The sequence below is a fragment of the Bufo bufo genome, chromosome 2 (genome assembly GCF_905171765.1).
Source record: "Bufo bufo chromosome 2, aBufBuf1.1, whole genome shotgun sequence".
In the NCBI taxonomy this organism is placed as follows: domain Eukaryota; kingdom Metazoa; phylum Chordata; class Amphibia; order Anura; family Bufonidae; genus Bufo; species Bufo bufo.
The window spans coordinates 96,446,721-96,472,224 of NC_053390.1; the positions used below are offsets into that span (position 1 = coordinate 96,446,721).

The 25,504-nt window shown below is 44.8% G+C and overlaps 2 protein-coding genes across 2 annotated transcripts in view; both read left to right on the top strand.

Moving 5' to 3' along the window:
* Positions 1-20, top strand: part of RNF180 (ring finger protein 180) — a 66,336-nt gene extending 66,316 nt beyond the window's left edge. The window contains exon 5 of the mRNA XM_040419623.1: positions 6-20. Coding sequence (XP_040275557.1) covers positions 6-20 — 15 coding nt within the window. The remainder of the gene's footprint in view (positions 1-5) is intronic.
* The window catches only part of LOC120992379 (E3 ubiquitin-protein ligase RNF180-like), a 121,020-nt gene continuing 95,529 nt past the window's right edge, over positions 14-25,504 (top strand). Inside the window, exon 1 of the mRNA XM_040421329.1 lies at positions 14-483. Coding sequence (XP_040277263.1) covers positions 82-483 — 402 coding nt within the window. The 5' untranslated portion in view covers positions 14-81. The remainder of the gene's footprint in view (positions 484-25,504) is intronic.

Below are 25,504 nucleotides of genomic sequence, written 5' to 3' on the forward strand. Positions count from 1 at the left end.
AATAGAAATGTGCTTCATAGAAAATCATATAGCTTGGACTGGGAGTCTACAGAAAAACTACCACTTAAGCCTCATATAAACATGAAATGGGCCTCTACTTTAAAGCAAAGATCATATGTTCCATTATTGAGCTCAGCCGCTGCTGGTTCTAATAAAACTAATCGTCATATGTTTGAAGCTCCACCAAGAACTGTAAAACTAAGTGCTAGAGAAACATTTAACCTCAGAGATGATCCTGGTGTTTCACGTCTTGAAAAAAGCACAGACCCTTCTTCATCTGAGGTGCCCATCACTCCTGTGAGGATAACACCTGGAGGAGAAAGTATCATGACCCCAGTAGAGGTTCCTACTCAGATTATGCAGCCAACACTCCCCAACTCGACTTTCGTCAACCAACGCTTAAACAAGAGAGAAATTAACAGACTGAAGAACCTGAGAAGAAAGCAAAAGAAGCGAGATAAGTGGCTACTTGGGCAGAAACAGGTAAAGATGGTCTAGCCCTTAAACATACTGTATTGTTTATGACTAGTGTTGGGCGCGAATATTCAAATCCCGAATTTCAATCGTGAATATCGCCACTTTGAGAATTCGCGAAGATGTAGAATATAGTGATATATATTCGTATTCTTAAATATTCTAGATTTTTTTTTTCATCAGTAACCTCCCATCTTGCTTGTGGGCCAATGAGAAGGCTGCAATGTCTTTGTCAGAGCTTAGCAACATCCCTAGCAACCAATAGGAAAGTTGCCTACCCCTTACTATATAAGAACCTCCCCAAAAGCCATTTTCTGTAGTTTTATGGAGTTCTGAGAGAGAGCAGTGTCATTGCTGTGTTCTGTGCTTTCCACTCATTGCATTAGATAGTTTGTTAGCTTATATATATATATAATACAGATAGTCAGTGTAGGTTATATCCTGATATAGTGCAGGGTGTTAGGTAGTGTGATAGGTTCTGCTGTCCATACATACATGCTGCAGACATAGTGCTGTGATGTCACAAGTTCACAACAATACATAGTGCACCAATCAGTAATATGTAGTCAGACCTGCTAAAATGTGAAGTTGCACGTATTGCGCAAAAATATGCGCATCATTAATTGCCTATTTGCGCAATAGCGAATATATTGGAGCACTCTATCTGCATGTAAAGCTATTGTAATGTTCTGCCATGCCAACCATTTTCTCCACTCTCAGGAAACTTCCAGCAGCTTGAAAAATGTAGCAACAGTGACCCACGCCTGTATTGCTCGCGCAATACACGCATTTTACATTGACGATTTTCACAATCAAGAAAATAATTGCGAATTCGCGAATATATGATGAATATTCACCTAAATATTTGCAAAAAATCGCAAATTCGAATATTGCCCCTGCCGCTCATCGCTATTTGTGACATAGGGATGCAGCAAATATGAACTTCGTATTTAACTATTTGGGGGTGAAATTGCTTATACTCTTAAATACTAATTTGTCTTAAACCCCTTCTGAGATCTAATTCCCCCAATGTAAAACTCACAGAATGGTAGCCCCACATTCAGTTGTTAGCTTAGCAGTAGTAGGGTTAGGCGATTTAATGAAAATGTATTTGCTTAACCACTGTTTCAGTGAAGCACAATTCTGATTTTATCAGACTCTTGAAATCAGTATTAGCTCCATCCCTACAGGTGGGGATAATATTGGGCCACATAAACGCTGCCTGAGCCTGCCACTGACTGAAGCAAGGCTCCGCTATAAAGGCTGGGATCAGAGCTAACCCTTATCCTGGGCTCTTTACCCCCTAGATTCCACAATAAATAGTGACAAGGGTATCTGGGCAGTTTAAGAGAAGGATGGGACATCCCCTGCCTCATGGGCCCTTGCAAATGCAGGGTAGTTGGTGTAGATCCACTGTGTCACTGAAAATATTTAGCTTAGGACTACTCCTGGTCTTTACCCTTTCACCCCCATACAGGGATCTGCTCTCCACTGCAGGAGAACCACAAGATGCTACCTTTTGGTATAGTCAATAAGCATTTGTGTGTGGCACCAAAGGGGGAAGGCAGAATGAGGGGACAAGCCAGGGTCAGAACAGGCAGAATTTGTTCAGTCTGGTATATAGGCTAAAGGTCGGGGCAGGAAGAACAGAGTCTGTACAGTAAACAGGCAGTGGTCAGAGTGGGCGAATACGTACAATACAGTGAACAGGAAGAGGTCAGGCATGGAAGATCAGATGGCAAGAAGAGGATTTCAGGCAGGAAATGATAGGCCACATATGCCACATAAAGTGGACAAGTCTAATACTTTTCCAGCGGCCATGCCAGCAGTGAAGGAGCAGAGAGATGCTATCAGGCACAGACCTCTGGTGTTACAGTTCCCCATAATGGTTTCATTGAATACTACATCTTATCCCACAGAATTGCAGCCAACACGATTAGTTGGGCTTCCAGCAGCTGCTACAGAGAATATGTTGTATTGCATGGCGGTTGTTCAGATGAATTGCTGTCCATGTAAATTTTGGACTACCCCCTCCCATAGGCTTCCCCTATGTTGCTCAGAAGCTCTAGATTTAGTGGTGATTGCTATGTATATAAAGATATATAGCCCCCAAATTTTATATATATAATATATATATAATATATATATATATATATAAATAATTATTTTTTTATTTAATATTAGATATATATATTATATATACTGTGTGTGGTGGTGTGTGTATGTATATGTATAATATATATATATATATATATATATATATTTTGAGTTGTGAGCGCTGACAAGTGCATAGCTGCTAGGGGAGATTTATGGCAGGAATTTACGTGTCTTCCCTGTCGGTCATCAGGTTGTGAGGCTAGCACCAGGTGCCACAATCAGTCTGGGATAAGAGGCCTAGCCCAGACTGTCAGTCAAGGGAGACAGTCTTTGTGCAACAGAGTCCTGCTGGAGGCTCTGGAAGAGTGGTCTCAGCCGGGCTGGCTGGGGGACCACCGGGCTAGGGAAAACAACAGTCACAAGGTCAGAGTCGGCAGGACTGCTAGACCCATACCCCCAAAGGTACTGGAATTGTTACTACCTGAGAGGCTGGAAAAGCTGCATGTTGTTGCCGTGTGTGAACGGAGGCTTTAAGTGAGCTAGGGATATTTTCTGTTTAGTTAGAGCCCAGATGGGCAAGGTGTTATTTTATGTTTTGTTGTTATGAAAATAAACCCCACATTTGGACCTGCAATCCGGCTGTTGTGGCGATAATTGTGAGAATGACCCCTGAAAAAGAGCTAATCCCTCACAATTGGTGGAGGATGCGGGCAAGCGTTTGTGCTGAAAAGGCAACGTGGTTGTTAGGGGCAATGACATCATCAAAAGGAGCAGATGCTGCTCATGCTGTTCTGGACACTTTTTGCTGGGTTGCTGGGTTGCAAAGGAGTTGTTGTGTGGAGCTTAAAGGGCCAGAAGCCTGGTGAGAGAGACTGACTTATGAAAAAATAAAAAATAAAAATTGGGGGGGGGGGGGGTCTCTGGTTAAGTGGACTTTGGTTGCCAAAATGTCTTTTACCGTGACTTACATGTCGGTGGCAGCATATACAACGGCGAGAAGAAACCTGGCGAAAGAGCTGGTTATGGCCCAAGTGAAATGGCGTGCTTTGATGTAGAGCGGGAGGCTTTGAGGGCGCAATTGCTTCTCCAACACTGAGTGGACCCTTTGCAAAAGTCTACAGGTTTTCGGTGCTGCAGTTGGAGTTTCTGGAGACAAAGGTGTGTGCCGTTGGCAAGGGCAACCGTCGAGAAGACAAGAAGATGGAGAACAGTGCAGTTTTCTAGAGTTCCTATATTACCTGCGACTGTGCACAGAGTCCTAAAGGGTGCGGCTGAAGTGACCGTCCAGGAAAAGTCGGGACTGCAGGCCATGCTGTTTCCGGGTGGCAACAGTTTGCAGTCTTCCGTGTTCGGGATACCAGGAACCAAGAATAAATTACAGCTTGGTGAACCCAAGGGTGTGAACGGACAGAAAGTGTGACAGTCCTCAAGGTGGATATGCTTCCAACAGTGTTCTATGGTCAATAAGGTAATGTCCCAGGTAGGGATTAAGGGCTCATTCAGACGGCCGTATGCTGTCCGCAAAAATACTGAATGCTATCCGTTTTTTTGCGGATCCGCAAAAAAAATGAAACATGTCCTATACTTGTCCGTGAAAATCAGGACATGGCCCCATTGAAGTCTATGGGTCCGCAAAAATACTGAATGCTTCCTACAACACCGATAAAGTGCTTAAAGGGACTCTGGGTGGAACCCCCACAGGGTCTCCAAAAGAGAATGGTGATACTCTTATATCTGTTGCAGCAGAACCTAGCGAGTAGCAGCTGGACCAGGAGGCCCAAGAGGGGGCGCTTCCGACAAATTGGTGCAAAAAAATAAGAAGAAACAGAAGGTTGACCTGCCCCGGGCCTGAAGAAGAATACATCTTGGTCCGATATGCCAAAGAACATGACCGAGCGAAGGCGGATGCTCGGAAACAGAGACCAAGGGCCCTCTTGTTTGGCTAAGCCCTTAAAAAGCACAAGAAAAGCGAGATGAGTTGGAGAAGACTAGCCTGAAGAATTAGAGGCAAGAGCTTCGAGATGATAGGTTGGCTCAAGCAAAGGAAAATGAGAAAACTGAAGAGTAGAATCCTCTACAAGAGGCCAAGAAGTCTAAGCCAGAGCCTGTTAAGAAGGGGTCTGGAGATGGGGTCGCTGCGGTGCCCGACCAAGACAGAGAAGACGGAAGATCTTTCTGCTGAACCCGTTGAGGGGGCTGATGTGGATGCAGCGGCTTAGAGACTCATGGCAGTGGGTAGCTTTGGCCTGGGCACGAAAGATGTCCCCTCTGCCTGCAAGGCCGTCCAAGTAGGCAGCAGTCTGCTGGGGAAGAAATATGAGGAGATGGACAACCAGTATGCGGATCCTGTCTACTCCTGTGGGCTGGCTCTCCTGAATTCTTCCCGAAAGAAGAACAGTCTCCTAAGTGAGCCTCTGGAAAAAATGCCAGAAGTCGACGAGTCTGGTGAAGACCCCGGTACCTCCTACCTCGATGATGCCAGGCCCAAGAAAACCAAGGCAGAAGAAGTTAAGGCCGAGGTGTTGGAGGAAGTGAATTCCTCAGGTGCTGCAGTGACCGAAGTAGCGGCTACCGAAGTGGAAAAAAACACTAAAGAACCAGAGGTCCTCTGAACTGGCGCCAAAGAGGGGGAAACCACCGCTGGAAAGAAGGAAGAAGTGAATTGGAGGCACATAAAAGAAGCGAGCGGTGATAAGCCTGCTCTGCTGAAGGAGCCCCGCATGGCAAAGGAGAAAGGGTCAGGACACGACCATGACTTGGAACAGTTCAATCAAGAGTTGCAGCAGTCCAAGAAAGGACATGAGAAGCATGTGCAGAAGCCAAAAAATCTAAAAAGAGAGCCTGCCGGTCATATAAAAACATCTTCTGAGAGAAGTTCCAGAGACCAAATGCCAATGTGGAGAGGAACAGAAAAAAGAAAAGAGAGAGATCACAGGTGCGAAAGCGCATCATCCTTGCTCGTGAAAGAGAGTACCTGCTCATGAGATGGGCAAGACAATCCCGTAGGTCTTATCTGCTCCGGAATAAATTCATGTTTGTGACATTCCAAGCGCTGTTGTCCTGGGTTTGGCAGAATAAGAGGAAGACTGTAGGCCAGGTCGTTGCCCATTCACGAGCATCTGGATTTGATGCTAGTGTTTACCCCAACGGGCTTGAACAAAGTGGGGGGTATGTGAGGCAGTGACAGGCCTCATAACTGCTAGGGGAGATTTATGGCAGGAATTTCCGTGTCTTCCCTGTCAGTTATCAGGTGTGAGGCAGCACCAGGTGCCACAATCAGTCTGGGATAAGAGCCTAGCCCAGACTGTCAGTCAAGGGAGAGAGTCTTTGTGCAACAGAGTCCTGCTGGAGGCTCTGGAAGAGTTGTCTCAGCCGGGCTGGATGGGGGGCCACGTGGCTAGGTGTTGGCCTGAACTTTGGGGGACTCCACGAGGTCGGGGAAATGACAGTCACAAGGTCAGAGTCGGCAGGACTGCTAGACCCATACCCCCAAAGGTACTGGACTTGTTACTACCTGAGAGGCTGGAAAAGCTGCATGTTGTTGCCGTGTGTGAATAACCTTTATAGTGGTGTAGAACACTGTGCCTTGCAGTAACACGCATAGGGAGTCTGCTTTGGTAGTGAAATAATACTGTGAGTCCATATGACATGCAGGTAACAGGCGTTGCTCTTAGAATCACTGCTTATTTGGGTGGTCACAGTGCCAAAACTGACCAAATAACTCAAGTATCAACTCGGCCTTACAGGTAGATGTTAGCGTCAAGAAGAAGTGCACTCCTTTTACACCATCGTCAGCTGATTACACATAGATGATTACAGAACCTGTTCTATTAAACGCTTATACAAGTAGAGCCCCCCCGACAGAGGGTGTCAGCAGTAAGTTTGTGTTGACGTCACTGATTATTTTGCCCTTCCTCTGATCCGTCAGAACAATAACCCAGAAAAAAACTGATCCTGTTTGTGGAGCATACACCTTCACTCGGTCAGCATTTGCTCAATAATCCATCAGTATTGCTAAAGGAAAAAACAAACCAGAGTGGATCTAAAGCAGAGATGACACATGAATGTAATATTTGTCTTCTGCGTTTTGTACCCACTCCTGCTTTTGGCTACCAAATCATAAGCCAATTCTGATGGGACCATACAGGCCTTTAAATCAGCTACACAGACAGAATCCGTTATGTGTCTCATTTTTCCTTCCTTCTGACAGATCAGAAGTGGCAATTAAATAATGATGTCAGCCAGGCCGAAAGCCAAAATAGTGGACCAGTCATAAAGTGGGGAGGGTGGGAACAGCATGAGAAGTCCACAGATTGTACTTATGACATAGTGGTGAGGTGAAAGCAGCATGAGGAGACCACAGAGTGGCCCAATGACAGGGTCTGGAGGTGGAAGCAGTATGAGGACGCCACAGAGTGGCACAATGACCGAGTCTGTAGTTGGCGGCAGCAGCATCATTAGGAGAAGGCCACAGAGTGGCACAATGACCGAGTCTGTAGTTGGCGGCAGCAGCATCATTAGGAGAAGGCCACCGAGTGGCATAATGACAGAGTCTGGAGGTGGCAGCAGTATGAGGAGGCCACCGAGTGACACAATGACCGAGTCTGGAGGTGGCAGCAGCATGAGGAGACCACAGAGTGGCACAATGACAGAGTCTGGAGGTTGCGGTAGCAGCATCAGGAGGAGGCCACAGAGTGGCACAATGACAGAGTCTGGAGGTGGCGGCAGCATAAGTAGGCCAAAGAGTGACACAATGACAGAGTCTATAGGTAGCGGCAGCAGCAGCATTAGGAGTAGGCCACAGAGTGGCACAATGACCGAGTCTGGAGGTGGCGACAGCAGCAGCAGCATCAGGAGGAGGCCACAGAGTGGCACAATGACAGAGTCTGAAGGTGGCGGCAGCATCAGGAGGCCACAGAGTGACAAGGTGACATACTGTGGAGGTTGGTGGCAATACCAGTACTCGCTAAAGATGGTGGGTGAAAAAATGTTTTCCACCGAAATAATTCACAAAAGATTTGATTCGCATATAAGTGCTGCGCTTAACGCTGAATACAATTTTTTTTCCCACCCAAATTAGTCACAAAAGATTTTTCCACATATAACTGCAGCGATGAATGCTGAATGAAATTAGTTTTTCCACCGAAATAATTCACAAAAGATTTTAACGCATATAAGTGCTGCGCTGAACGCTGAATACATTTTCTTTTTCCACCAAAATGCTTCAATAAAGATTTTACCACATATAACGGAGCAAGAAGATGGAAAGGGTCTTCGGATTCCCCCCGCTCTATACGGACGTCTCAGAAATGAACCGCTGCTCCTGGGAAGGTCGTGGAGCATCCCTGTCATCCGGCATCTATTCACTCCGCTGAAGGATTATTTTGAAAGTGTAACGGGGTTCCGAAGGTGCACTCGGTCCCCCATTGCCCGCAGAACTGTTGCTTAGCTTTGGGAATGAGGATCTGTGTTTGACCTCATTCCCAGGGCGGCTTTACTAGCTGGGTGGCTCCCTGCTCCTAGTCTGCCTTGAGCGCCGAGCTGATCACTCGGTGCTCGACTGGTTGGTCTGTCGGTCATGTGACGCTGGCAACGTCACATGACCCTCACTCCCCACTATAAATACAGGCAGCCTGCTGGGCACAGGTTGCCTGTTAATTTAGGTTCCACCTGTGATTTGGTCTTTCCTGGCGTACTTACCTCCTGCTGAATTCCTGATGATCCTCTGCCTGCTCCTTGTGTACTTTCCTGCTCTCCTGGTATTTGACCCTGGCCTCCTCCTGACGATCCTCTGCTGACTCCTTTGGTACTTCACGTCTCTCCTGGTATTTATGACCCCGGCTTCTCCTGACAATTCTCTGCTTGCTCCATTTGTACTTTGTAGCTTTCCTGGTATTGACTCGGTCCGTTCACGTCCTGTTGTTTGTCTGTCTGTCATCCCTGCACTTATTCCAAGTTAGGGATTGCCGTCCAGTTGTCCCCTGTCATTAGGACTCGCGAGGCAAGTAGGCAGGGCCAGGGGTAAGGGTGGAGCGCAGTGGTCACTTCCCTGCCCTCTGTGTGTGTGTTTACGCGACCGTTACAGAAAGTGTGTATAAGCCACACGGGGCCCCCACGCTGCAGATTTATCATGGAGATTTAACCGCATATAACCACAGCCCTGACTGCTAAATAAATTTAGTTTTTCGACCAAAATACTTCAATAAAGATTTTACCACATATAACCGCCGCACTGACTGACTGCTTCAGCCGCTTCTTCCGTGAACCCCTGCACCACTACTTCCCGGGTAGGTAGGCTGCTGCGAAGCAGGTGCTCTACCCCGGGCACGTTTGGCTCCCGACCTCCCACTGCTGCCACCCTGCTGAATCCCAGCCATGCTTTCAACACATATTACCGCCAACGTGAACTGAGAATGTATTTTTCTGTTTGTACTGAAATAGGCCACTAAACGCTTTCAACACATATGACAGCCGCTGATGTGAACTGAGAATGTAGTTTTCTTTTTGTACTGAAATAGGCCACTAAACGCTTTCAACACATAAAACCGCCGCTGATGTGAACTGAGAATGTAGGGTTTTTTTTGTACTGAAATAGGCCACTAAACGCTTTCAACACATATAACCACAGCCAACGTGAACTGAGAATGTATTTTTCTTTTTGTACTGAAATAGGCCACTAAACACTTTCAAGGCATATAACCTCCGCCGACATGAACTGAGAATGTATTTTTCTTTTTGTACTGAAATACAAAATAACACATATAACCGCCGCACTGACTGACTGCTACCACCGCTACTTCTGTGAACGCCTGCACCACTACTTCCCGGGTAGTTAGGCTGCTGCGAAGCAGGTGCTCTACCCCGGGCACGTTTGGCTCCCGAACTCCCACTGCTGCCACCCTGCTGACATCCAGCCAAGCTTTCAACACATATAACCACCAACGTGAACTGAGAATATATTTTTCTTTTTGTACTGAAATAGGCCAGTAAATGCTTTCAGCAGAAATTAATGCACCAATGAAATGCGTATATATTTTTCTTTTTTTACTGAAATAGGCCACTGAATTCTTTTGCAAACAAGTAACTGCAGAAGTGAACTGAGCATATATTTTTCTTGTTGGACTGAAATGGGCCACTATACTCTTTCACCAGAATTAACTGCAGAAATGCACTGAGAATATATTTTTCTTGTAGTACTGAAATACGCCCCTATATGCTTTCACCAGAAATAACTGCAACAGTGCAGTGCGTGTATATTTTTATTGTTGGACTGAAATATGCCCCTATATGCTTACACCAAAAATAACTGCAACAGTGCAGTGCGTATATATTTTTCTTTTTTTACAAAAAATTTGCCCCTATACGCTTTCACCAGAAATAACTGCAACAGTGCAGTGTGTATATATTTTTCTTTTTTTACTGAAATACGCCCCTATACACTTTCACCAGCACCAGAAATAACTGCAACAGTGCAGTGCGTATATATTTTTCTTATTTTACTGAAATACGCCCCTATAGCATTTCACCAGAAATAACTGCAACAGTGCAGTGCGTGTATATTTTTCTTGTTGTACTGAAATACGCCCCTATACACTTTCACCAGCACCAGAAATAACTGCAATAGTGCAGTGCGTATATATTTTTCTTATTTTACTGAAATACGCCCCTATACGCTTTCACCAGAAATAACTGCAGAAGTGAAATGCGTATATATTTTTCTTGTCGTACTGAAAAAGATATTAAGATATAAGCCACAAAAGGCTTTTCAACATAACACTTGCAGCCTAATAACAAAAAGCTGGAATGACAAAGCTATCTAATGACTATTTGGATCCCCAAATATTAGTTCCCTGCACTTGTAAATCGCTTTCTTATCAATGTCCCTAGCGCCTTCTGACATATTTCCCTGCACTAAGATGCTGTGAAATGATTCCTCCCTATCCTGCACTTATAAATCCTTTTTTCATTATTTTTTTTTTAAACATAGAGGTTTTTCCAATTGCTGTCCCTTGCGCCTTCACTCGTCTGTCCCTGCACTCTGAACGCTGGAAAATGGCAGAATCTAAAATGGCTGTCGTATTTATAGGGCTGATTGGCTGCATGCAGTTATGTCAATCTGGGTGTTCCCGCCTTCCCAGAGTTCCTTGCTCCATGTCCTCATTCCTCACACGTGTAGCCGCCATTTTAGGAAAATTCTTATTCGTTATCAGGAAGCGTGAGGAAATTCGCATTCGTTGCGAATAAAATTTTTCCTGAAATTCGGATCGAATTCCACTTCGTCAGCTTCAATTAGCTCATCTCTAATTACCACTACATAGCAACTGAATGTCTCCATACTTATATTCAATATAAATCAATGTACTAGGAACAAACTTACCACAATAGAGTGAACATATAGTGGCAGATAATAATTCTACACAAGCGCTCTGAACACTATACAGTACAGTTATATCCAGGGACTTATTGCAAGAGACATCTCTTTCATTGTAATCATTCACTTTGCTTTTTCTTCTCCATCTGGCCCACATTGCCATGGACAGTTTCTCAGCTATGACTTGCAGAGTGTAAAGGAAAGACATCTTTGGCTCCTTGCTTTTTCAGCACTCTCAGTAGTTATATCCCTGTTTATGCCCCCATGCATTACTAATTTCCCACTTTGTGTCCCCATATGTGCACCCATGCAATAGTAAAGTCCTCCTTTGTATCTCCATACAGTTGGAATGTCCCTTTAATGTCCCCCTTTGCACTTCCATACAATAGTAATGTTTTCCTTTGTGCCCCAACAGTAATGCCTACTTTGTGTCCCCATATAGTAGTAATGTTGTACTTTGTACCTTCATACAGTAGTAATATCTGCATTTGTGCAAGATACAGTAGTAATGTCTGACCTTGTGCCCCAACAGTAATCTTCACTTTGTGCCCCTTATTTTATTTATTTATTACAGTATGCCTCATTAGGATAGTGTCCCCCACTGTGCCCGATAAATTAATGCCCCAACCAGTGGCGTATCTATCACGAGGCAAACAAGGCATTTGCCTAGGGCGGCACATGCCAATGGGGCGGCAAAATGCCTTGTTTGCCCCTTGTCCCATCCGTCTTATATGCCAGTATACTCGGAAGATCTGATGGTATATTCTAACCCCCAGGCGTTCCCATGGTGACGGGGACGCTTGCCTGGGGGTTAGAATATACCATCGGATCTGAGTTTTCACGATCTCAGTGAGATAGTGAAAACTAAAATCCGATGGTATATTCTAACCCCCAGGCGTTCCCATGTTGACAGGGACGCTGGCCTGGGGGTTAGAATATACAGGGCCATGCCGCTCACAGGAGTACATTTATAAACTGTTATCGGTAACTTTAACTTTAATCATTGCTGATCTCTTTACTTGGATACCTTACTCTGTCTTAGCTCCAGTAACAGCAGGCAGTGCGGGCGGGCGGCGCTCACTCACTGACGTCACGCCTGCACCGCCTAGTGGGAGGAGCAGGCGCGTGACGTCAGTGAGTGAGCGCCGCCCGCACTGCCTGCTGTTACTGGAGCTAAGACAGAGTAAGGTATCCAAGTAAAGAGATCAGCAATGATTAAAGTTAAAGTTACCGATAACAGTTTATAAATGTACTCCTGTGAGCGTCGGGGAGGGGGATCTGTGGATGTTACTGTTTAGGGGAGGGGGATCTGTGGATGGCACTGTTTAGGGGAGGGGGATCTGTGGATGTCACTGTTTAGGGGGGGATCTGTCGATGGCACTGTTTAGGGGAGGGGGATCTGTGGATGGCACTGTTTAGGGGGGATCTGTGGATGTCACTGTTTAGGGGAGGGGATCTGTGGATGGCACTGTTTAGGGGAGGGGGATCTGTGGATGTCACTGTTTAGGGGGGATCTGTGGATGTCACTGTTTAGGGGGATCTGTGGATGTCACTGTTTAGGGGGATCTGTGGATGTCACTGTTTAGGGGGATCTGTGGATGTCACTGTTTAGGGGAGGGGGATCTGTGGATGTCACTGTTTAGGGGAGGGGGATCTGTGGATGGCAATGTTTAGGGGAGGGGGATCTGTGGATGGCAATGTTTAGGGGAGGGGGATCTGTGGATGGCACTGTTTAGGGGAGGGGGATCTGTGGATGGCACTGTTTAGGGGGGATCTGTGGATGGCACTGTTTAGGGGGGATCTGTGGATGGCACTGTTTAGGGGGGATCTGTGGATGGCACTGTTTAGGGGGGATCTGTGGATGGCACTGTTTAGGGGAGGGGGATCTGTGGATGGCACTGTTTAGGGGGGATCTGTGGATGTCACTGTTTAGGGGAATCTGTGGATGTCACTGTTTAGGGGAGGGGGATCTGTGGATGGCACTGTCTAGGGGAGGGGGATCTGTGGATGGCACTGTTTAGGGGAGGGGGATCTGTGGATGGCACTGTTTAGGGGAGGGGGATCTGTGGATGGCACTGTTTAGGGGAGGGGGATCTGTGGATGGCACATAGGAAGGGGTGGGGTTTAGAGAGGAAGGGGTTTGGCCTTGACAGGAAGGGGTGGGTCAAATTTATATTAGGGGGTTGCCCAAGTTTAGTCTCGCCTAGGGCAGCACAAAACCAAGATACACCACTGGCCGCAACTATGGTGTATTAAACTAGTAATTTCCTTCACTGTGGCCTATTAAAATAGTAAAGTCCACCACTCTGTAGTAATGTACCCCACTGTGCCCCCTTTGCACCAAAAAAATGAATAAAATGAAACACACCTAACCCAGCTCCAATTTTGAGCAGCCCTCTTTACCCTCCTTGCTCTGAACTATGCAGTGACATCACCAGACCTGATGTCTTCTACATCCTTTCAGCCTACTGGGAGGAAAACCTTTGGATATCTGCTAGTCCACAAGCTTAAAGTGGTTGTCCAGGCTCAATGCTGAACCCGGACATATCCCCTCCTTCACCCCACCAGCCCCTCTGAGATGAGCATGTCATGCTCCGATGCTCTCCTTTGCCCTGTGCTGCATCACGCAGGGCAAGGCCTTTTAACCCAGATTCAGTGATGTCCACCCCCTTAGTGCTGGTGACGTCACCGGCAACACTGCTAGGCGGAAGCCTCCACCTAGCAGTGTTAAAATGTAGACAAAAAAGGGAGAGCATTGAAGCATGAAATGCTCATCTCAGAGAGGATGACTGGGTTAAAAAGGGGATGTCCGTGTTCAGCTCTGAACCGGACAACCCCTTTAAAGCAGGCTGTGGCTTGGAAGACCAAGTAGTGGAGCAGGGAGCCAAAGGCCTTCTGCTCCACCATAGTTTTTTACCGCATCCGCATCTTGGAATGCAGCTAGAGTTGAAAGGAGTCCCTATCCTTGGATCTTTCATGGTTCCCTTTGTGACCTTGATCATTATGCCACCAAAAAATAGAGGTGCCAGGTTTGCTTTAAGGATGCTGTCTTCTCTAGTTAAAGGAGTATTCCCATCTTATAAAGTAATACCATAGCACTATGATATGTTATCACTTTATGATTACTGGGGGCAGGGCCGCCATCAGGGGGGTACAGCTGATACCCCAGTAAGGGGCCAGGACCCCGAGCCTTTTTTTTTTTCGTGAGTCAGTCAGTGAGTGATAGGCCGCCTTGCTACAGGTAATCCGTATCTTGCAGTAACTTTAAATCAGCGCTCATCTCTTTGCGATCTTACACTCAGCTCCGGTAACAGGCAGTGCGGGCGGCGCTCACTCACTGACGTCACGTGCCTGCTCCCTCCACTAGGCGGCGCAGGCACGTGACGTCAGTAAGTGAGCGCTGCCGCCCGCACTGCCTGTTACTGGACGGAGCTCAATGTAAGGTAGTAAAGAGATGAGCGCTGATTTAAAGTTAAAGTTACTGCAGGATAAGGATTATCTTTTATAAATGTATACTCCTGTGAGCGGCGGGGAGGGGGATCTGTGGATGGCACTGTTATGAAGGGGGATCTGTGGATGACACTTATGGGGGGAATCTGTGGATAACACTGTTATTGAGGGGGATCTGTGGATGACACTGTCATGAGGTGGATCTGTGGATGACACATATAGCATAAGATGCTATATACGGTATGTGTCAACCACAGGTCCCCCCCATAAGTGTCATCCACAGATCCCCCTCCATAACAGTGTCATCCACAGATCCCCCATAACTGTGTCATCCACAGATCCCCCCCCATAAGTGTCATCCACAGATCCCCCTCCATAACAGTGTCATCCACAGATCCCCCCCAAAAAAAGTTTCATCCACAGATCCCCCATAACAGTGCCATCAACAGATCCCCCATAATAGTGTCATCCACAGATACTTCATAACAGTGTCATCTACAGATCCCCCATAACAGTGACTGGAGCAGACCTGCTGATAAACACACCTAGGCCACCACCAGTCAAGGTAAAAACTTACAGCTGTCAATAATGTAATGTAGGTCATGTAATGTTTTGAGGCCAAAATGGCCCAGATGACCACCAAGAATATCTAGAATATCTAAAATTAGCTGGTCAAGTAAAATGTTGCATGAAACAATTATTAAATAAGTGGCCGACAAAAAAGGGACCAAAGGGCGTGGTCAATGGGCTGAGACAAGGGGGCGGCAAAATTAGCTTTTGCCTAGGGTGGCAAAAATCCTTCCACCAGTCCTGTTCACGCGCTGCCGTCTGCCAGTCAAGTTTGCAGGTGCGGCGGCGGGAAGTGGAAGCCTTAGCCAGGACTAGGAGGAACCAGACCGAGGCGAGACCAAAGACCAGAGTCCACAGACTGGAGCGCAGACTGGGGTGGGTCCTTGGGGGTGGAGAGGGGGCTGGGAGGAGTAGTCAGGACACATTCTAAAGGGGCGGAGTAGGAGCGGGCCACGGAGGAAGGGGGGGCCAGGCCTTGAGCTGTGTAAGGGGCCCCAAAATTTCTGATGGCAGCCCTGACTGGGGGGCTGACCTATGAGAACCCCACCGATCCTTAGCATAAAGGAATCAGTACTGTACTCCCTTTTGCAGTTCATCGCGTGGGTGACAAAGTGGTTGACCAGGAGAACAGCTGTATAGGGGCAGTCTATATCAAGAAAACCTTTCAAAGGCTATGTACATCTTTGGGGAATTTTTTTTTATTTTTTTATTATTGTCTACTCAGTTTGGGCTAAAATCATTTTTTCATATTGGTCATTAATAAAAACCCTTAACAGTTTTTCATCTAAAGCTTTTATTTTATTACCTCTGTAGACTGTTCTTTAATAATTACAGTGAATCTGCTGCTCATCAGAGAGCTGTAGTCTGTAGTCCTTATCTGTACTTTTCTAACCGCTCCTAAGTTAGCATATCAAAGGCAGGCAGGGCACATTGTAAAAGTAGTTGGACAACATGCTCGTGGCCAACAGAGTGGGAAGATATTTGGGTGGTTACTGGGTGGAGTCCATGGTGGGGGGCTGGGACACAGGAAGATATATGCTATGAGAAACTGGGAAGTCGCTCTCTTCTCTTCCTGCCAGCCCTTGGACCAACAACACTTCAGGAACAAGCTAAGTTATATGTCTGGTTATATGTGTGTGCATATAAGTATAATATCCCAGTAGACTTTATATGTGTACATATAGATATTTGTAGTCTGCGATTGTATTCCATTATACCTGTTTACAGACCTGTAGATTATATATGCTGTTTATGCATGAGTCTCTATATGTACAGGTACTAATGGTCAGGTACTGGATGTGAGTTGGTTAGAAGAGTAGATCCAGTAGACTGTATATTTGTGGACTCTGGATATACTTTATATACATACACATTATTAGCCACATTGCTTAGCATCCAGGGAGGGCAGGAACAGAGGCAGCTGTGTATGGTGGTGTCCTCTATGTATTGTGTTATTTGTAGTGTCTGTATCTTTATGTAATGTCCATTGCTTTGTCATCTCTATGTTATCAGTAAACTATTTTTATATATAAGTATCTGCTAGGGTTGTATGTTGTGCTCCTGGGGTATATGAAGGAATGGAGGCAGTGGCGTTGCGAGGGGGGTGCGTCGGGTGACCAGTCTGACGGTAAGCGATCTGACTGCTAGCAAACCCCCCCCCCCCCCATGTCGGCGATTTGTCTACTAGCAATCCCGAACAACCCCCCCATTGTCGATCTGTCTGCTTATCCCTCCCCCACATCAGCGTTCTGTTTACTATCCAAACTCCCCCCCGTTACCGCTTGGGTCGGTTGGCAGGCTCAGTGAAGGGACGTTAGCGGCGCGGCGGCAGCAGGGCAGAGCTTGATGGACGTCTCCTACGTGACTCGTCCGCACAGGTCAGAACACGATGACCACACGAAGAAGCGATCACCAGAAGAAATTGAACAGCATTTTGTGTCTCGGTCACCCAGCCAGTGAAAGTGGGCTGCACCTGACGTAGGTGAGCTGCTGCCACCGAGGGCTATAAGCTTTGGGGGGTTTGCTCAGCTAACGGATGCCCCCCTACGGCAGTAGCACCCCCATAATCCACCAGCAACCCCCCCCCCCCACAGAATAGGTCCCAGTACAGATCCCTGAGGTCCCCTCTGGTAAAGACCTTGCTCTGAATATACCCCATTGACAGCAACCCTCTGTTGTCTGTCACTCACTCAGCCACTGCCTAATCCACTCAACAATATGGGAGTCCAAGCTCAATCAAAAGCAAAAAAGATATATACCATGACCTTTTCAGTTTTACCATAACAAAAATGGCATGCTGATGCCACAAGGTTAAACCAAGGGATGGTATTATATGGTTTATCCATATTATATGGTTTATCTATACCGTTAGCAGCATATGAGAAGCACAAGAAACAAATTATATGTTTTCATTCTGTCCTCTTTTTTTCAATTGGGTTTCAGAAAGCAAAGTCTGAATTGCTAAGGGAATATTCCACCATGCCACATGGAGTGCATAAGTCAAACAGGCCAAGTGGATACCAGCAAAGGAGAACAACAGAGGCAAAAATTAAATCAATCAAAACCCTTACTGGATCCATACTCAAGTATGTCAAAAGACCAAATTATGGCCAGGGTTCATCAAAAGACACTGCGCCAATTGAACAAGCTGATTCTTCTGATGCTTTTGCTAGAAAGCTTTCTGCAGAGGAGCAAGAAGTGGAAATGGCAGAATCTGAAGAAGAGCAAGGAGGGGAAATAGAAGAATATTCAAGCAGAAAAGCAAGGAATGGAAATGACAGAATCTGAAGCAGAAGAGAGTGCTGAAAGTGACTCAAGCCATAGTCCTGATACTATGAAAGACATGAATGCAGTTAAGGAGAAAGATTTGCAAATTTTATCAGATTTTCACTGCAAACAAATGGAGTGCAAAATATCTTTACACTTAAAAATATATTTTTATTTAATGCAATATAAAAAGAACTATCATGACATGATATAATACAATAGTAGGGAATAACAGCCGCACCCCCCCAACCTCCCTCAAACCATAAATAGGAAAATAGGAGGAAAAAGCCGTGCAAATATTGATCATGAATCTGCATAGGAAAATGCCTACAGTTGTGTAATCTGATGCATCCAGCATACAATAATATGTACTGGGCCAACCTAATGCCGCTCTGGTATGAGACACAGCTCCAACCTAAATTCATATGCTTAAACTCTAACAGATATACAGTCAGGTCCATAAATATTGGGACAGACACAATTCTAACATTTTTGGCTCTATACACCACCAAAATGGATTTGAAATGAAACGAACAAGATGTGCTTTACCTGCAGACTGTCAGCTTTAATTTGAGGGTATTTACATCCAAATCAGGTGAACGGTGTAGGAATTACAACAGTTTGCATATGTGCCTCCCACTTGTTAAGGGACCAAAAGTAATGGGACAATTGGCTTCTCAGCTGTTCCATGGCCAGGTGTGTGTTATTCCCTCATTATCCCAATTACAATAAGCAGATAAAAGGTCCATAGTTCATTTCAAGTGTGCTATTTGCATTTGGAATCTGTTGCTGTCAACTCTAAAGATGAGATCCAAAGAACTATCAGTGAAGCAAGCCATCATTAGGTTGAAAAAGCAAAACAAACCCATCAGAGAGATAGCAAAAACATTAGGCGTGGCCAAGACTCCATTAGTTTGCAGTGAATGTTAGTATATTGAGGCATGTACCGTTGCACTTCTTGTCGTGAAGTGCTTTGGACCATTTAGAGACTAAAATTTTATCTGATGTGTCCTTCTGGGAGATACCAATTCCAGATAATTTTCGGTTAGAAATTGTGAAAAGAGGAAGTGCTTCTTTCCAGAACCAAGATGGTCCTTTTAGTGTCACAAAAAGGCCCGATGCAAAAGCTGAAGCAAAGGGAGAAGTGCGTCAACTTTCAAAAGTGTGGTTTTACAAGGTCATGCCAAACGGAGAGAAAATTCTGAGGACATGGATGGTTTACTCACCTGTCAGCGGGAATTTATATTGCTTTTGTTGCCGACTCTTTGCCATCTGTACTACAGATACAACACCCAAATTTGTCACTGGGTTTCAGAAGTGGTGGAAACTGAGCCCAAAATTATATAATCATGAGACATCCAAAGAGCACTTATACTGTCTGCAAAAGTGGAAAACTTTGGCAGCAGGACCGAGGCTGCATGAAACCATTGATGCCCAAACTGAGAAGAAAAGACTGAGAAGAAAAAGTGAAGGGACATTTTGCACAGATTGTTGGATATCACATTGTTTCTTGCCAAGCAGAATCTGGCATTTCGTGGCCACAGGGAAGAAAAGTCTTCTTTAAATAAGGCCCCATTCACATGTCCGCAATTTCGTTTCGCATTTTGCGGAACTGAATTGTGGACCCATTAATTTCTTCCGGGTCCTCCTTTCCGTTCCCGAAAAAAATAGAACATGTCCTATTCTTGTCCGCAATTGCAATTGCGGACAAGAATAGGCATATTCTATTAGTGCTGGCGATGTGCGGTCCGCAAAATGCGGAATGCACATTGCCGTGTCCGTGTTTTGCGAATACGTGGATCCGCAAAATACGTTGGAGCTCAAAGGGAACTTTCTTGAGATGGTTGAGATGTTTTCAAGTATGACCCAGTACTGAAGGAACACTAACTCAGAATGAGTTTATAAGTATCCTGGCAAATCATGTGAAGGAGAAGATTGTAACGGACATAAAGTCTGCAAAGTACTTTGGCATCATGTTTGACAGCACACCTGATGTATAGAATACTGATCAGATGTCTGAAGTGATCAGATATGTACACATCACCAACAGGAAAGTTGAGGTAAAATAAGTTTTTTTTAGGATTTTTCCCTTTAAAGGGGAAAAAAGCTGCTGTCCTCAGTTCTGACATTCTTAAAAAACTAGAAAGTGATGGACTAGACATAATGATGTGCCGCTCTCAGGGTTATGATAATGCTGCTACTATGGCTGGAATCCATGGAGGTGTACTATCCATTCTGAAGGGGAAACTTGTGTGGTCAGCACTCTTTTGCTGAAAATGCATCTTGCGTGACCTTTTTTGGAACTCTGCAGACAATGTTTTCTTTTTTTGCTGCTTCCACCCATCGATGGGATGTGTTAATTGACTATGCTGGAGTGTCAGTAAAAAGACTATCCACAACACGCTAGAGTGCTCATTATGCTGTAGTTAAGCCAGTAAAATAAAAATTTGACATGTTTGTGTCAGCACTTGAAGCTCTTTGTGAGCCTTGTGAAAATATGGACACAAGACGAGCAGCACAAGGTCTTCTACCTGCTGTCTGTGACTTTACTTTTCTATGCTACCTGCACTTCTGGTCTGATTTACTGAGGGAAGTTGATGATGCACAGCAGTACCTGCAGACTAAGGGCTTAAGTCTTGATAAAGTGGTTACAAAGCTTGAGACACTAAGACTTTTTTTGTGTGAGGGGCGCAGTCACCTAGTCAAAAGTGCAATTCAGCAGGCACTTTAAAAGCTGATGAATATGGAATTGCAGTAGAGAGAAGAGCCAGGTTCAAGAAGAGGATGGCAGGGGAACTGGCAAGAGATGCTGGAAGCACAAGTCTCCAAGAAGAAAATAAGAGGTCGATGCTTGAGTGCATTGATCGCTTTCATTTGGAACTCCAGACCAGATTAAGAGCCATCATTAAAGTAGCAGGCATGTTTGAAGCTGTTCAAGCAAAGCGTCTCATATCTGCCACTGAAGGAGAATTAAAAGTGTCCATTCCAAAACTGACCAATTTCTACGATGAGGTATCCGAGAGTGAGCTGTTACTGGAGATACCAAGGTTGAGAAGACACGTAACAGCAGCAAAGTTGGACCTAGAAGAAGTCACAGATTGGGCAGCTTTACAAGTTTTGACCTTCATAGCTGAATGGGATTTTATTAAATCTCTCCCACACCTTTCACAATGTCTGAAATTATTTCTCACAACCTTCGTATCTGTGGCTTCGTGCGACAGGAGCTTTTCAAAGCTTAAACTTATCAAAAATGATCTGCGATCTACAATGGGAGAGTCTAGGCTTTCTGATCTTGCACTGTTGTCAGTTGAAAGCGAATTAGTACCAACCATTGATTTTGATGAAGTAATTAACAGTTTTGCAGCTTTGAAGGCCAGGAAAGCAAAGTTCTGAATTGATTGAGATGTTCTTTAAGTGCACTTGTATTTGTTCTTGTTCAATTTTATGTTATTTAATTATTTTTTTTATTATTATTTGTTCTTGTTGAATTTTGTGTTATTTAATTATTTATTATTTTTTTCCTGTTAAATTTAGTGTTGTAAAAATGTTCTTTGTTCAGTAAAGGTTGAATTTAAAATAAACGTTATTTTTTTAAAAGCATTAACTAATTTTTTTTAACATATTTTTTGTTATATGGCTAAAAAAGTATTGCTTTTTTGGGGGGGAGGTGACACCATTTTCTACCGCATCGGGTGACACCACCCCCAGCAACGCTCTTCTGGAGGGGTGTATTTAGTAAACAAAGTAATCGGGTTATATAGGAAACAAGGGCTAGGAATAGAATAGAAGGAACGGAACATGGAGATAGACATAAAGCTTCAATTTCCAATAAGCATAACCTCCCTTCATCATTGTACATACAATATAGCAATAAAGTGCATTAAAATGTAGAACAAAAAAGTGTAAGTATTCATCGAGCCGTATTTTCATCAGCACTGTTTGCTACTCAGCAGTAGTGCAATTTATCATTAGCAACCATTCCACATATCTAAAGTCCCACATATACATAAGAGAGAAGTCCGCCAAATCCATTTCAGTGGGGCTGGCCAAATGTCTATTGGTTCGGGGCCATCCTTACTCTCACCCGACAAATTGTCATAGGAAGGAAAGATCAGGCATGATGAATTTTACCATACACAGGCATTTTCAGCCAAGATAAGCATGCATGTTTATGGAGGAGTCAAGAGAAATAGTTGTTGGCCAAACTACCATTCAGTGACAGCTACTGAAGGTTTATGGGCTCCTTAAGACCTTTTACCCACTGTAGGTACTAGGAAGGTATTTATTTGTATTTTGTTCACTAGGGATTTTTGCAGGAGAATAGGAGTAGACAAAGTATTTTTGTGCCAGAAGACATCTGTTGTCAAAACTAAAAAAGGAAATTACAAAAGTTTGTACGGTATATTATATCTCCTTATGGAGGAGAGTTATAGGCAATGCTCCTCTGGAATTCTGGGAAGAAGGTATGCAAATGAGCTCTTAACTACTTCATTATTATCCAAGTCATGTCTCAAGGCATGACTTTAAAAGGTCGAACATTGACTTAGAGGATAGCTGCTTCTCATCTGGTAGCATGAGAAGCAGAGCTTGTTAAGAGCTCACTTGCATACATGGTGTACTGATACTGATTAAATGCACTGCAGTGAGTGCTGTCCCAAAGGGAATACACGTCCCTGCCTCTGCCCGTACCCTCCACTGAAAGCTCTGCCATAGAACATCAAATACCTTTCACTGATGTTCTATGCAGAGCTTTCAGCGGAGCACTAATAATGCCGTAAACATAGTGCCCCCCAAAAATAATTGTTATAAGCCGAGAGTAATAGTGCTCCTAAAAGTCTCACCAATAGTAATAATTCTCTGCCAGAGTACACTTAGTGTTAACAGTGCCCCAATAGTAACAATGCCCCCATTGTGCCCATACTAGTAATCATGTCACCCATAGTCCCCCAATAGTAATAATTCTTCTTATAATGTGTGCCAGTACAAAAATCTCTCCCTTATAATGTGTGCCAGTGCACAAATACCCTCTTAAAATGTGCGCCAGTACAAAAAAATACCCCTTTATAATATGTACCAGTACAAAAAAGTATTCTTATAATGTGTGCCAGTACAAAAAATACTGTCTTATAATGTGCGCCAGCAGAAAAATGCCCCTTATGTCTGCCAGTGCAAATAGTACCTCCATATAAATTCAAAAATGACCACTAAAATGTGTGCCAGTACAAAAAAATACCCCCTCTTGGTGCCCCCAATAGAGCCAATGTCCCCATAGTGCTCCCCATAATTTGTTCCAGTACAGAAATATACCCCTTTAGGCCCCTTTCATATATGTGAGTCCACATATCGGACTCGCAGCGTGAGTATGCAGCAGCTCCCGTCCTGACCTCCCAGCACTGATGGGGTCGCATAGCATTATAATGATTTCTGATGCTATGTAACCCTTAGAGTTCTGGAATGTATTGTATAACAGTGACATAATGGTCACTGTTTTTTTTTTTCAACCTATGTAACTATGTGTCTTTCTATGTAACTATGATGTTGCAAGTACTTTAAGGTTTTTCTGGGACTTTGATACTGATGTCCTATCCTCAGGACCCCGCCGATCAGCTGTTTGAGAAGGCGTTAGCGCTCCTGTGAGTGCCATGGCCTTTTCCCTTCTTACCAAGCACAACTCAGTACATTTTATAGCGAAACATACTTTATATTAAATATCAATTAATATTATATCACATATTTAATAATGAGCTTGAAATGAAGGAACTGAGCGACCAGGGGCAGACACACACAGCACAGGGCCCATATCAGATGCTCAAGCCCCTATACCGATGCTCAGGCCCCCATATCAGATGCTCAAACCCCTATATCAGATCCTCAGACCCTCATATCAGATCCCCAGATTCCCATATGAGATGCTCAGGCCACCATATTGATGCTCATACCCCCATATCAGATCCCCAGATCCCCCCAGATGCTAAGGCCCCCATATCGGATCCGCAGACCCTCATATCAGATCCTCAGATCCACATATCAGATCCTCAGATCCCCATATCAGATGCTCAGACCTCCATATCTGATGCTCAAGCCCCTATATCAATGCTTAGGCCCCCATATTGATTCTCAGGCCCCCATATGAGATGCTCAGACCCCCATCAGACCTCAGATCAGACTTGAAATAAATAAATAAACATACCTCTCCTGCTCCACTGCTGCTCACCATGTCCAGTGTCGTCTCCTGCAGTCCCTACTTGCTGGTCTTGTCCCGGCTCATGTCATCTGACCGCGTGCAATGTCAGGTCATAGTGTGCGCTGTACATCCTGATGCTGTACAAACTCAGGACAGTGCAGGGGGGCCCAGAGGAGACCAGGGAGGAGGGGTGAGTACAGCACTCACAGTGCTTCACTCCCTAATGGAAGCGCTCACTAGTATTCACTTTATAAGACGAACCTAGAGGCTTAGTTGCAACTATGACCGCTGTGACCCCTAAAGCTACGCCACTGAACTGTGGCAGTGGCCACATAAGTATATCTATTTAGTTAATGTTTTAGATTAGCCCCCCTCCCACACTGGGCCCCTGCACAGCTGAACCGGCTGCACAGGTGGTATGTCTGTGCCTGCTGAGAGCAATACCAAGTGCAACGTCCGACAGCGGCAAAGGGTCTCTTTAAGAAATATTTGTGACGCCAGTTGCAGTGAATCAACGAGACAGATTCCCCTTTAAGAAATGGTGTTGGTGGTGGTACCCAGGTGTAGGAAAGGCCGAGTGGTATAGGGTGGCCTACAATGTCCCTTACTGTTATGTGTCACGGTGCTCCTACCTGGACCTCAGGCATTGTCTTCCGAAGCAGCAAATAAGGGGGGTAGTTAACTTGGGGATGAAGAATAAATTGAGTCCAGATGTTGTGATGAAGTTCAATAACAGCTTTACTTGGCATAATTGTTTCTAGAAATGGGTTAAAGACTTTGACTTGGGTCCAGCAGGCTTTAGCATTAAAACTCTGGCAGGCAGAGTTTTAATACGCTGGATAACTAGTCCCCTCCCCTGCTTAGAGGGAGAGTTAGAATGGAAAGGTTTTCATTCTCTGCAACTGTAGCACTGCCATGGTTGCTGCCACCTACTGGTGAACCAGGTAAATTAACTTTAACTTAACAGTTTCAAACATAGGAATGCACATAGTGAAGGACCCTCAATAAATACACATATGACATGATATTCGCCCATTAGAGATAGTAACAAAGGTACAGAAGTGGTAATGCCACTCTGGGGCGTTACATTCCCCCTTACTTAAAACCAAACCGCCCTCGGCTTCTGCTTAGGAGGTGCTCTAAGGGTACCTAAGAAAAGGTTAGAGTGCTGCATGAGCTTGCGGACCATTACAGACATACACTCACCTAAAGAATTATTAGGAACACCTGTTCTATTTCTCATTAATGCAATTATCTAGTCAACCAATCACATGGCAGTTTCTTCAATGCATTTAGGGGTGTGGTCCTGGTCAAGACAATCTCCTGAACTCCAAACTGAATGTCAGAATGGGAAAGAAAGTTGATTTAAGCAATTTAGAGCGTGGCATGGTTGTTGGTTCCAGACGGGCCAGTCTGAGTATTTCACAATCTGCTCAGTTACTGGGATTTTCACGCACAACCATTTCTAAGGTTTACAAAGAATGGTGTGAAAAGGGAAAAACATCCAGTATGCGGCAGTCCTGTGGGCAAAAATGCCTTGTGGATGCTAGAGGTCAGAGGAGAATGGGCCGATTGATTCAAGCTGATAGAAG